Source organism: Hyla sarda, chromosome 3 (genome assembly GCF_029499605.1).
Source record: "Hyla sarda isolate aHylSar1 chromosome 3, aHylSar1.hap1, whole genome shotgun sequence".
Classification (NCBI taxonomy): domain Eukaryota; kingdom Metazoa; phylum Chordata; class Amphibia; order Anura; family Hylidae; genus Hyla; species Hyla sarda.
Genome location: NC_079191.1, coordinates 200,837,762 through 200,851,286, shown reverse-complemented (window position 1 = coordinate 200,851,286; position 13,525 = coordinate 200,837,762). Strand labels below are relative to the sequence as shown.

The 13,525-nt window shown below is 44.6% G+C and overlaps 1 protein-coding gene across 1 annotated transcript in view; it reads right to left on the bottom strand.

Annotated features, from left to right (window-relative positions):
* The window catches only part of OGFRL1 (opioid growth factor receptor like 1), a 53,852-nt gene that overhangs the window by 25,485 nt on the left and 14,842 nt on the right, over positions 1-13,525 (bottom strand). Inside the window, exon 2 of the mRNA XM_056563581.1 lies at positions 1,254-1,343. Coding sequence (XP_056419556.1) covers positions 1,254-1,343 — 90 coding nt within the window. The remainder of the gene's footprint in view (positions 1-1,253; positions 1,344-13,525) is intronic.

Genomic DNA, 13,525 nt, shown 5'->3' with positions numbered 1-13,525 from the left:
TCAAAGTCAAGAATTCCATGCTTGACGGATCAGATTTCTAGACTATGATGAGAAGCCATTTAGCTGTGGTAAAGCAGCCAGCTATAATAAAATCTTAACTGGGAATACCACAAAGCCTGCAGGCAAGGCTGCTAAGGTCCTCAATGGGAAGCTGCAGTTAGCAAGTGTTACAGAAAAAAAATAAAAAAAACACAATGTAATAAAGGCAATTCTAGTATTGAAAGGAAGACTAACTAACTATGTTTAAAAATTATGCTTTCTAAAAAAAAAAAAAAAAAAAAAAAAATATAATACTAGGCAATACAAAGGATATCAACATTTAGTACACACACACACACACACACTATAATACAGTCAACATGTATGTAGATTATGATAACAGCAAACAAGGTTACTGTTGATGCTTATGATGACCTTGGCGCACTGTAGATTCCAACTATTAATGCAGAGTGGCAGTGACTCAATGACAAAAAAAAGACGGACTTAAACATCAACCCCTTTCAAGCTGTATTTTTGAAAGCAGAAAGCAAACCCTGTAATAATTTAGGTAGCAGCGCCTTGAAGCCATGTATATGCATCTGTGACACACTAATAGGGAATGACATCTAAAATCATAATATAGTAAATACAAGTACACCAACATTAGGAAGCTCAGTAATAATGGCAAATCCACTGATTCCGTTTGTCTGCTACAGTCGGTGAAGTCTGTATTATTTAAGTAATCCAAGTCATTGTCCATATGCCAGAAAAATACAGCAGCTACATTAAAGGGGTACTCCTGCCCTAAGACATCTTATGCCCGACCCCTGCAATCTCCCATGCAGCACCCACCTGTGGGATAGCCGTCACGCCCCTTCCCATAGACTTGCCTTGAAGGGGCAGGGCATGATGTCACATGTGGGCGGAGTCGTGATGTCATGATACTCCGGCCCCTTGGTTGTGAGGCTTCAGACTCTGAGCCTCCAGCGCTGCGTGGGGCACACACAGGTGGGTGCTGCATAAGAGATTGCTGGGGTCCTCAGCAGCAGGACCCCCGCAATCAGACATCTTATCCCCTATCCTTTGGATAGGGCATAAGATGTCTTAGGGCCAGAGTACCCCTTTAAGTCTTAACTTTATGTAAAGAGAGTAAGAAAAGTGCTACAAACCGTTATTTTTGACATATAGAAAGAGTGTAAGATAAAAAGCATAAGTCAGTTAATTTAACAAATGAGACATTCAAAGCAGACCATAAATGTCAAGGAATTTCTTACTGGATATTGGTGTCGATACTTGTATAAATCTCTTGCTGCATAAAAGCTTCTCTTTGGTTTGATGTTCTGTTCATTTGTGCTGCAGTCCTCCTGTAAAGGCAGAGTGCACAAGAGATAAGTGAACAAACATGTCTGAGATTTAGCAAAGCCAGTGAAAGATAAATGTGGAGGAGTTGCCAATATCAACCAACCTGATCCGAGCCATCATATTTAAAAGGGAACAATCATCAGATTTTACCCTATATAATGCTTGGTAAAGCGTTATATAGGGTAAAATTGTTGTCCTCACCATCCCCAGGGGACGCTCCTGCCCCAGGGATGGTGAAGATATGAAGTTCTAAACTAGTCACCGCCACGGCCGTAAGTAGTCACCTAGGCGGGGAGCTCTTCTCACCTACTCCCGTTCTTCGGCCGGCAGCGACACTCCCTCCGCTTGATTGATGGGCCGCGTCATTGTTCCGCTCACTGAACAGACAAAGCAGAGCGATGACACTGCCCATCAATCAAACGGTGGGGGGCGACGCTGCCGGCGGAAAAACGGGAGTAGGTGAGAAGAGCTCCGCGCCCAGGGGACTACTTACGGCAGCGGCGGTGACTAGTTTATAACTTCAAATCTTCACCATCCCTGGGGGCAGGAGCGTCCCCCGGGAATGGTGAAAATAAAGATTTTACCCTATATAACCCTTTGCCAAGCGTTGTGTAGGGTAAAATCTGATGATTGGTTCCCTTTAAGAGGTGCTTTGAAAAATGAAGGTAGAAACCTGATTCCTTCTCTTTTGAAATATTATATACATACCGCATTTTTCGCTGTATAATACGCACTTTTTCTTCCCCAAAACTGGGGGGGAAAGTTGGTGCGTCTTATACGGCAAATACACATTAAAACCCTGTCCTATAGCGGTGGTCCCTGCGGCCATCAACGGCCGGGACCCGCGGCTAATACAGGGCATCACCGCGATCCGCGGCTAATACAGGGCATCACCGATCGCGGTGATGCCCTGTATTAACCCTTCAGAGGCGGCGATCAAAGCTGACCGCCGCATCTGAAGCGAAAGTGACACTAACCCGGCTGCTCAGTCGGGCTGTTCGGGACCGCCGTGGTGAAATCGCGGCATTCTGAACAGCTTACAGGACACCGGGAGGGACCTTACCTGCCTCCTCGGTGTTTCTGCTCCGTGCCGGATCCCCTGTATGGCCGGCACTCTCCTTCGTCGTCATCACACACGACGTCCCGTCATCCAACAGGAGCGGCGTGTGTAGCGATGTGATGGCGGCGACGGAGAGTGAAGATACCGGGCAGCAGAGACGTTCCGGAGCAACGGGGACACGGCGACAGCGATGGAGGGCGACATCCAGGGCAGTGGTGACGAGCGGTGACGGGTCCGGAGCGGCGGGGACACGCGAGTACTACCTCCTATACCAGTGGTCTTCAACCTGCGGACCTCCAGATGTTGCAAAACTACAACTCCTGGCATGCCCGGACAGCCAATGGCGTCTTATATGGTGGAAAATATGTAATTATATCAAGGAATTGTCTGTTTTGTGCAAATCCCTTTTCTTACAAGAATCCTTTAAAAATTAAGTGATCACAGCTAACTGTGGCAGCACCTATTTAATTTCCCAGTGGCACCACTACAGACCAAACCAAGAACAACATTAGGGGAGAATTATCATTGTTGTCTTTGCAAAGGACTTTTGAAGTCATTTTTATTTTGCTTTAGTTTTACTTAAGTGTGACATATTTATCATACTTCACAGGGGGTTGATAAATCTGGCGCACATAAGCAAAAACCAATAAAATCACTTCAGAACACCATTTTTTACGATTACTCTGCGACTTTTCTGCAGAAAAATTTTCAGTTGCAACTTTGTGAGACTTTGGCCCAGATTTATCAAACTGTGTGAGAGAAAAAAAATTAAGCGATTTTGCCCCAACAACCAATCACAGCTCAGCTAACGAGCTCTGGTAAAGTGAAAGCTGGGCTGCGATTGGTTCTTGTGGGAAAATCACTATGAGATTTATCAAGCTCCGTAGTAGATTTTTTTTTTGTGTAAAAAAAAAATTGCACGTACTTGCGCACGAGCGACTTTTCTATACATGCTGCAACTTACTGATTTTTGCTTATTCCAAAGCAAATTTCTTAAATCTGCTGACGTAATTATTCTTATATTTTTTTTTTACTTAGCAGTGGTCATGTATTTATCTACTGCGATAGTCGCAATTTATGAAGAAAAAAAGTTCCATCTCTATTTAAAGGTTGCATATGTATTCCAGGTCCAACCTGGCTTAGGCTGCATTCACAACCTGTTTTCAGCATACGGTTGCTAGATCCGGCTGGGGGAGGGGGAAATCGGGCGCTCCTGTATCCCAGCCGGACTGGCGCTGAAATCCATTTACTTTAATGAGCCGACCGGTCGACTCATTTTTGACCCGTATGAGGTTTCCTGACTGAACCTAAAACCGTAGTATACTACGGTTTTAGGTCCGGTCACAAAACCGGATACGGGTCAAAAATGAGCCGACCGGTCGACTCATTAAAGTAAATGGATTTCAGCGCCAGTCCGGCTGGGGTACGGGAGCGCCCGGTTTTCCCCTCCCCCAGCCTGATCTGGCAACTGTAGACTGAAAACGAGGTGTGAATGCAGCTTTACAGAAAGTCCATACGTCCCCAGAAAAGGAAATTAACACCCACTTTAACAACTGTTCTTGTTCTGCATCATGAAACAAAGCTACTACATTAATGTTAAATATAGAAAAAATTTATTATATAACTAATAACTATTAATTTTAAGGTTGAAAATACACACTGCACACCTTGTTAACTTTACGACATGTACATGCTGGCGTACGCACTAAATTTTAAAATGAATGTTGTGTTAAAGTAGAATAAGGCACAAAATAATTGTGTAAGAATTTTTACAGACTACGTAAATAACCCATATGTGGCACTAAAAATATCCATAGTAATACAGTTTCATGCACATTTTGGGGTGGGTAACATACAGAGACTTTTTTTTTGTGTGGCTTCACTATTGTTTATGTGCCTGTTGGTGCTGCGCTGTCTCCCTTCCTGACGTAAACTCCGGCCTCACAAAATGCGGCCTCAAAATTAAACAAAAAAGCCTCCAGAGTATGGATATTCATGGTGCGGCATAGTATGTTTTAACCCCTTAAGGATTGAGCCCTTTATCGCAATTCTGACCACCGTCACTTTACGAATTAATAACTCAAAAAAGCTTTTACCGAATATTCTGATTCTGAGACTGTTTTTTCGTGACATATCCTACTTTATTTTGGTGGTAAATTTTCGGCGTTACTTGCATCCTTTTTTGGTGAAAAATCCCAAAAGGTAATGAAAATTTAGCATTTTTCTAGCTTTGAAGCTCTCTGCTTGTAAGGAAAATGGATATTCCAAATTAGGGATCGACCGATATCGTTTTTTTTAGGGCCGATACCGATATCGGTGTAGGTTAGGGCCGATAGCTGATAACTTATACCGATATTCCGGTATAAGTTATCGGCTAATTATCCCCCCGTGACACCGCTGCAGATCATTGATTTAAAGCGGGCGCTTGAAATCAATGCACTGCAGTGGCTTTTGTGGTGCCATAGACCACCGCCCCACCCGCTTCTCTCCCCCTGCCTGTCCGGGGGTCCTGAGACCTATCACCGCCACCGCCCCCCCCCGACCCGCCGCACCGCGACCCCCGACCCGCCGCACTGCCTCCCCCATCCCCGGTTTTATAATTACCTGTTCCTGGGGTCCATAATGCGGTGCATTATTGGCTTATCGGCAAGGTAATTGCCGATACCGATAATGCCCAAAATCGTTATTATCAGCCGATAATATTGGCCATACCGATAATCGGTCGATCCCTATTCCAAATACATTTTATTTTTATTAACAAATACAATATGTCCACTTTATGTTGGCATCATAAAATGGACATATTTTTACTTTTGGAAAAAAATTTAGAGGGCTTCAAAACAGAGTAGCAATTTTCAAACATTTCATGAAAATTGCAAAATCTGAAGGGACAGATGTTACAGAACTACAACTCTCAGCATGCCCAGACAGCCCTCGGTGATGTGCCGGGATGCCTGCTGAATGATTTCAGCAGGCATCCCGGTCCGGTCCCCAAACGGCTAGCGGCGGGGATCGGAATTCCCACGGGTGTATGCATATGCCCCACGTCCTTAAGGACTCTGAATGCAGGGCGTATGCATTTTTTTTTTTTTCTGAGGAGGGTGGATGGGTTGTTGCGGGATAGTTGGAGCGCAGCTATTTAGTGCCAGGCAGGTCAGTCAGGGTGTCACCCGCTGCGGTATGCCCCCCCTCCCAGTCACTCTCTAGCAACACTACTGGTAATAAAGGGTTGATAAAGAACTATGGCTATTAACATAAGGGAAAACTTTCTGCTTTAAAAAAATGCTTTTGTAAGCGGGTTTCCCGGGTTTTGCTTACGTGCGATTTATTTATCAAGGTTGTGCGACTATTTGATAAATAGGGCATGTAAGCAAAAAATAATAAAAAATTGTCATATAAAAGCCATACGTTTGAAAAGAATGATAAATCTCATTTTTTTCTTTCACACAGGTTGATAAATCTGGGCCTTTGACTTTTTAAGAGGTTTCCAAAGGCATTTTTTGTAAGTCAGGTCTGATCAGGCTATGACTTGCGACTATTTGAGTTTAACGAGACTGAAAAGAACCGTGGCTGTCCATAAACTACACATACAGAGAAATGTTTCTTAACCCCTTAAAAGGACCAAGCCTATTTTGACCTTAACCCCTAAAGGACCATGTGTTTCAGTTTTTGCACTTTCATTTTTTCCTCCTTACCTTTAAAAAAATCATAACTAAATTTTTCACCTAAAAATCCATATGATAGCTTATTTTTTGCGCCACCAATTCTACTTTGTAACGATGTCAGTCATTTTACTCAAAAATTTACGGCGAAACAGAGAAAAAAATCATTGTGAGAAAATTTAAAAAACAAAATGCCATTTTGTAAATTTTGGGGGCTTCCGTTTCTACACAGTACATTTTTTGGTAAAAATGACACCCCCTCTCTTTATTCTGTAGGTCCATACGGTTCAAATTATACCCTACTTATATAGGTTTGATTTTGTCGCACTTCTGGAAAAAAAAATCATAACTACATGCAGGAAAATTTATACGTTTAAAATTGTCATCTTCTGACCCCTATAACTTTTTTATTTTTCTGCTTATGGGGCGGTATGAGGGCTCAATTTTTGCGCCGTGATCTGAAGTTTTTAGCGGTACCATTTTTGCATTGATAGGACTTATTGGACTTTGGAATTTTTTGGCGCTTACGCCATTGACTGTGCAGTTTAACTAATATATTTTTATCATTTGGACATTTCCACACGCGGCAATACCACATATGTTTATTTTTATTTACACTTTTTTTTTTTTATGGTAAAAGGGGGGGTGATTCAAACTTATTAGGGGAGGGGTTAAATTATCTTTATTCACTTTTTTTTTTGCAGTACTATAGCTCCCATAGGGACTTAACACTGCACACACTGATCTTTTACATTGATCAGTGGTTTCCATAAGTAACCACTGATCGATGAATCTGCCGCTTGACTGCTCATGCCTGGATCTCAGGCACTGAGCAGTCATTCGGCGATTGGACAGCAAGGAGGCAGGTAGGGATCCTCCGACTGTCATATAAGCTGTTCGGGATGCCGCAATTTCACCGCGGCGATCCCGAACCGCTCCCTGAGCTAACCGGCATGGTTTCACTTTTATTTTAGATGCGGCTTAAACTTTGAACGCCGCGTCTAAAGGGTTAATAGCGTGCGGCACCGCGATCAATGCAGCGCGCTATTAGCCATGGGTCCCGGTGGTTGTTAGAGGCTGGGCCCGACCAGCTATGATGCGGGGCCACGCCGTGGCCCCCCGTTATAGAACGGGAGCGGACTCAGGACGTACAGGTATGCCTTGGGTCCTTAACAGGTTAAGCTGAAAATGGCCTTGGTTCTTAAGGGGTTAAAGAAGTAGTAAGAGGTCTGTGAGAGCCAGAAATCTTGCTTGTTGGTAGGTGACCAAATACAGTGACCCCCCGACCTACTATGGCCCCGACATACGATCATTTCAACATACGATGGCCTCTCAGAGGCCATCGCACGTTGAAGGCAGAATAAACATACGATGCTTTTGTATGTCGGTGCCATCGCATAAACTGCTATCCGGCAGCGCAGACTTCTTCAGCTGCCACCGGATAGCCGTATACGGTGCCCCGAGTGGTCCGCTGACGATCACTTACCTGTCCTCGGGGCTCCGGCGCATCCTCTTCAGGATCCCCTGCATCATCGGCGCTCTTCATCGTCGTCATCACGTCACTGCGCACGCAGTCCCATCATCCAATAGGAGCGGAATGCATAGCGACGTGATGGCGGCGACAGAGAGAGAGGATGCCGGGGAAGCAGAGGCCTTGCCAGAGCATCAGGGACACCCCAGACGACAGGGATGGAGGGCGACATTCAGGGCAGCGGTGATGGTCCGGAGTGGCGAGGACACGTGAGTATAACCTCCAATACCAGTGGTCTACAACCTGCGGACCTCCAGATGTTGCAAAATTACAACTCCCAGCATGCCCGGACAGCCGTTGGCTGTCTGGGCATGCTGGGTGTTGTAGTTTTGCAACATCTGGAGGGCCGCAGGTTGTAGACCACTGTCCTATACTTAACATTGCACGGATCCCTCAACAAACCATTGTCCATTTGGAACGGATTACCATCGTATGTTGAGGGACCGCTGTGCTTATTTTACCAAGGAATTTAGCAATTAATTCATTAGAAATCCTACAATGTAATTTCCTGTATTCTTTCCCCCCATTCTGTCTCTCATAGTTGAGGTATACCTATGATGAAAATTACAGGCCTCATCTTTTAAAGTGGGAGAACGTGCACAATTGGTGGCTGACTAAATACTTCCCCCCCCATCCCCCCCCCCCCCCCCCACTGTATATATACCCTGGCCTGATCACTAAATAAAGGATCGCTTTCATTTGAATAAACTTTTGACATGTTCATGACATGTAAAAAGTTTAATTCCCAAGATCGCAATTGCAAGTTACAGCTGGGTGAAGTGCGCAGCAGCGTGTGCCCGTCCCTAAAACCTGACTCATTTCCCACAGACACAATGTACTTTCTCCATCACTATAAAATAGCAGAGGAGTAGGTGGTGTCCTGTGGTTGGCCAGAAAAGTAAATGGGAAAGGAAATGTAGATGTGTGTACTGCTGTCAAGTAACACTGCTCTAGTCACGCCTCCTGAAATGGAGAAAATTAGAAATGGCTGTGCACCATGGAGAGGATACTTTGGGGATCAAACACAGCAGTGCGAGCACCATAACCTTCTTGCCAAAATACAGGTAAACTTTTAAACAAGGCTTGCCAAATCCCAGACACACACACACACACACAGTTTTACTGATCCCTCCCTTCATTCAATGTTGATATCTTTGTTCTTTATACAATCGGTGATCCGGTGTTACAGGAGCAGCGGACTTCAGGTGACCGTTGGGACCAATCGGCAACCTTATTTGGTAGTAAGGAGCGCAACAGCTAACGGCAGTCACATTACACTGGAGCACTGACTGAAGACATCCGCTCGTGAACACCGGAGGACACTTCTGACTGACACACAGGATAAAGATGAGGGGACACTAACGACTGATCATATGAGGTCACATTGCATGACGTGTGACATCCTTACTTTTTCTGCTGGCTCCTAGATTCATAAAGTTGTCAAGCCCTGCTTTAAAAGCATGCATCATAATTGTAACTTCGTGTTAACAGAAGCTATACACCAAAATGTGTTACCAAACAAGCAACACTTGTCAATATGCTGCATGCAATGCCCCTCCCCCTCAGTCTCTAAAGGAGTAGAGTCTAGTATAAAGTCAAAAGGATAGAGAAAGTCAAAATTCTAGGGACTGTTGAGCAACTTTTTTCTCCCAAGAACATAAAGGTTGTTGTAATGCTGTGATTTTATAGCCACTCATATGTGACCAAATTTTGCAGTGGGGCCCTAGTCTAAAGTGTCCACTGACATTTATTTTTAGCATATAAAATGAATACTACATAAGAAGCTAATTCTGTTTTACGTGTCATATCATATGTTATCCTTGAAGTTCAGGACTAAGGGATTTGGATTCTTAATGCACTATACAAATCATTTTGTGTTAATAGGTTAAGTGATTCAAATATTCCCTTACCTAATCTATAGGATCAAACAGGAATTCTCCTGGCGCAGACTATGTTGATGAAGTCTAGTTATTTTGTCTGCATTAGCAGTTTCTGGTAATTGGTCTCTCCTCCAAGTCTCAAGATAGATATAGAGATATATATATATATTTATATATTACACACACACACACACACACACACATTTACACACACATATACAGTGGGGCAAAAAAAGCATTTAGTCAGCCACCAATTGTGCAAGTTCTGCCAGTTAAAAAGATGAGAGGCCTGTAATTCTCATCATAGGTATATCTCAACTAAGAGACATAATGAGAAAAAAAAATAAAAATCACATTGTCTGATTTTTAAAGAATTTATTTGCAAATTTGCTAGATTTCTGGCTCTCACGGACCTGTAACTTCATTAAGAGTTTCCTCTATCCTCCCCTCATTACCTGTATTAACCTCTTCAGGACGCAGGGCATATGGATACGCCTTGCATCCTGAGTCCTTAAAGGGGTTATGCGCTGCCCTGGCTTTCGGAGCTCCGCACGCAGCGTCTGGAAGTTCATCACTCCGAACGCTGTGTGCGGGCTTCCATGTTCGCGGCCGCCGGGCGTGAAGTGGTCGCGCCCCCTTCCCATAAACTATTGTAGAGGGGGCGGGCGTGACGTCACGCCCGGCGGCCGCGAACATGGAAGCCCGCACACAGCGTACGGAGTAATGAACTTCCGGACGCTGCGTGTGGAGCTCCGAAAGCCAAGGCAGCGCACTACCCCTTTAAGGACGCAGGGCGTATCCATACGCCTGTGGGAAATCCGGTCCTCACCGCTAGCCGGTTGGGGACAGGAGCCCGATGCCGACGTCTCTGACGGCCCCGAACAGCCATAGCCAGCAGAGGTGAGGTGGCACCGGTGCCACCTCACGATCACCCTGATTCATCGGCCGGTTTACCGGCCGACCAATCAGGGCACCTGCTGTGGGTGTCACTCCCGCAACCCGCTCCGCCCCTCTTCCGGAGGAAGACCACCACAACTACCAGCATTCCCTTATGGGCTTGCTAGGACTTCTAGTTTTGCAACAGCTGGAGGCACATTTTTTCTATGGAAAAGTGTACCTTCAGCTGTTGTATAACTACAACTCCCAGCTTGCACAAACAGCCAAAGTGCATGCTGGGAGTTGTAGTGGTGCATCTGCTGGTTGCATAACTACAATTCCAGCATGCCCGTTGGCTGTCGGTGACTGCTGAGAGCTGTAGTTTTGCAACAGCTGAAGGCACACTGGTTGTGAAACTCAGAATTTTTTCTACCGAACTCAGTGTTTTTCTAACGACCGGTGTGCCTCCAGCTGTTGCAAACTAAAACTCCCCGCATGTACAGTCTGTGAGTTGTAGTTTTGCAACAGCTGGATGTCCGTCCCCCTCCCCCCTCAATGTGAATGTACATGTTACACTCACATGAGCGGAGGTTTACAGTAAGTATCCGGCTGCAAGTTTGAGCTGCGGCAAATTTTCTGCCGCAGCTCAAACTGCCAGCGAGAAACTGCTGTGAACCCCCGCCCGTGCGACTGTACCCTAAAAACACAACACAACACTACCACAAAATAAAATAAAAAGTAAAAAGCACTACATATACACATACCCCTACACAGCCCCCCTCCCCAATAAAAATGAAAAACGTTTGGTACGCCACTGTTTCCAAAACAGAGCCTCCAGCTGTTGCAAAACAACAACTCCCAGCATTTCCGGGCAGCCACTGACTGTCCAGGCATGCTGGGAGTTTTACAACAGCTGGAGGCACCCTGTTTGTGAATCACTGGCGTAGAATACCCCTATGTCCACTCCTATGCAAGTCCCTAATTTAGGCCTCAAATGCGCATGGCGCTCTCACTTTGGAGCCCTGTCGTATTTCAAGGCAACAGTTTAGGGTCACATATGGGGTATCTCCGTACTCGGGAGAAATTGTGTTACAAATTTTGGGGGGGGGTATTTTCTGCTATTACCCCCTTTTTTTTTTTCTTTTTTTTTTTTTACATATGCAAAAGTCATGAAACACCTGTGAGGGAATTAAGGTTCACTTTCCCCCTTGTTACGTTCCCCGAGGGGTCTAGTTTCCAAAATGGTATGCCATGTGTTTTTTTTTTTTTCTGTTCTGGCACCATAGGGGCTTCCTAAATGCGGCATGCCCCCAGAGCAAAATTTGATTTCAAAAAGCCCAATGTGACTCCTTCTATTCTGAGACCTGTAGCAGAGCACTTTTCACCTCCATATGGGGTGTTTTCTGAATCGGGAGAAATTTGGCTTCAAATTTTGGGGGTATTTTCTGCTATTACCCTTTTTAAAAATGTAAAAAACTTTTGGGAAACCAAGCATTTTAGGAAAAAACATATTTTTTTTTTTTACATATGCAAAAGTCGTGAATCACCTGTGGGGTATTAAGGATCACTTTACCCCTTGTTATGTTCCCCGAGGGGTCTAGTTTCCAAAATGGTATGCCGTATGTTTTTTTTTTTTTGCTGTTCTGGCACCATAGGGGCTTCCTAAAGGTGACATGTCCCCCAAAAACCATTTGTCGCTCCTTCCCTTCTGAGCCCGCCGAACACTTTACATACACATGAGGTATGTGCTTACTCGAGAGAAATTGGGTTTCAAATACATGTAAAAATGTTCTCCTTTTTACCCCTTGCAAAAATTCAAAAATTGGGGCTACAAGAACATGCGAGTGTAAAAAATGAAGATTTTGAATTTTCTCCTTCACTTTGCTGCTATTCCTGTGAAACACCTAAAGGGTTAAAACACTTACTGAACGTCATTTTGAATACTTTGGGGGGGTGAAGTTTTTATAATGGGGTCATTTGTTGGATATTTCTAATATGAAGACCCTTCAAATCCACTTCCAAACTGAACTGGTCACTGAAAAATAGTGAAAATTTTGTGGAAAATTTGAAAATTGCTGCTGAACTTTGAAGCCCTCTGGTGTTTTCCAAAAGTAAAAACTCTAATTTTATGATGCAAATATAAAGTAGACATATTGTATATGTGAACCAAAACATTTTTTATTTTGAATATCCATTTTCCTTACAAGCAGAGAGCTTCAAAGTTAGAAAAATGCTAAATTTTCATTTTTTTCATCAAATTTGGGGATTTTTCACGAAGAAAGGATGCAAGTTACCACAAAAATTTACCACTATGTTAAGTAGAATATGTCACAAAAATAACAAACAATCTCGGAATCAGAATGATATCTAAAAGCATCCCAGAGTTATTAATGTTTAAAGTGACAGTGGTCAGAATTACAAAAAATGGCTGAGTCCTTAAAGGGGTTCTCCGGTGCTTAGACATCTTATCCCTTATCCAAAGGATAGGGGATAAAATGCCTGATCGCGGGAGACCCGCTGCTGGGGACCCCCGGGATCATGCACGTGGCACCCAATTTGTGTTCGCTCCGGGTCTGATTACGGACGACCACAAGGCCGGTGGCGTGTGACGTCATGCCACCGGCAGCGTGTGACGTCACGCTCCGCCCCTCAATGCAAGCCTATGGGAGGGGGCGTGATAGTTGTCACGCCCCCTCCTGTGGGCTTGCATACAGGGGCGGAGCGTGACGTCACACGCCGCCGGCCTTGTGGTCGTCCGTAATCAGACCCGGAGCGAACACACTCCAGGGACTGATTACAAACAGGGTGCCGTGTGCATGATCCCGGGGGTCCCCAGTGGTGGGACTCCCACGATCAAGCATCTTATCCCCTATCCTTTGGATAGGGTATAAGATGTCTAATCACCGGAGAGTCGCTTTAAGGTGAAAAAGGGCTAAGTCCTTAAGAGGTTAATGGCACACTCAAAACTCCACTATAGCCAAGACCAAAGAGCTCTCAAAGGACTCCAGAAACTAAATTGTAGACTTGCACCAGGCTGGGAAGACTGAATCTGCAATAGATAAGCAGCTTGGTGTGAAGAATTCAACTGTGGGAGCAATTATTAGAAAGTCAAAGACATACAAGAACACTGATTATCTCCCTCAATCTGGGGCTCCACGCAAGATCTCACATTGTG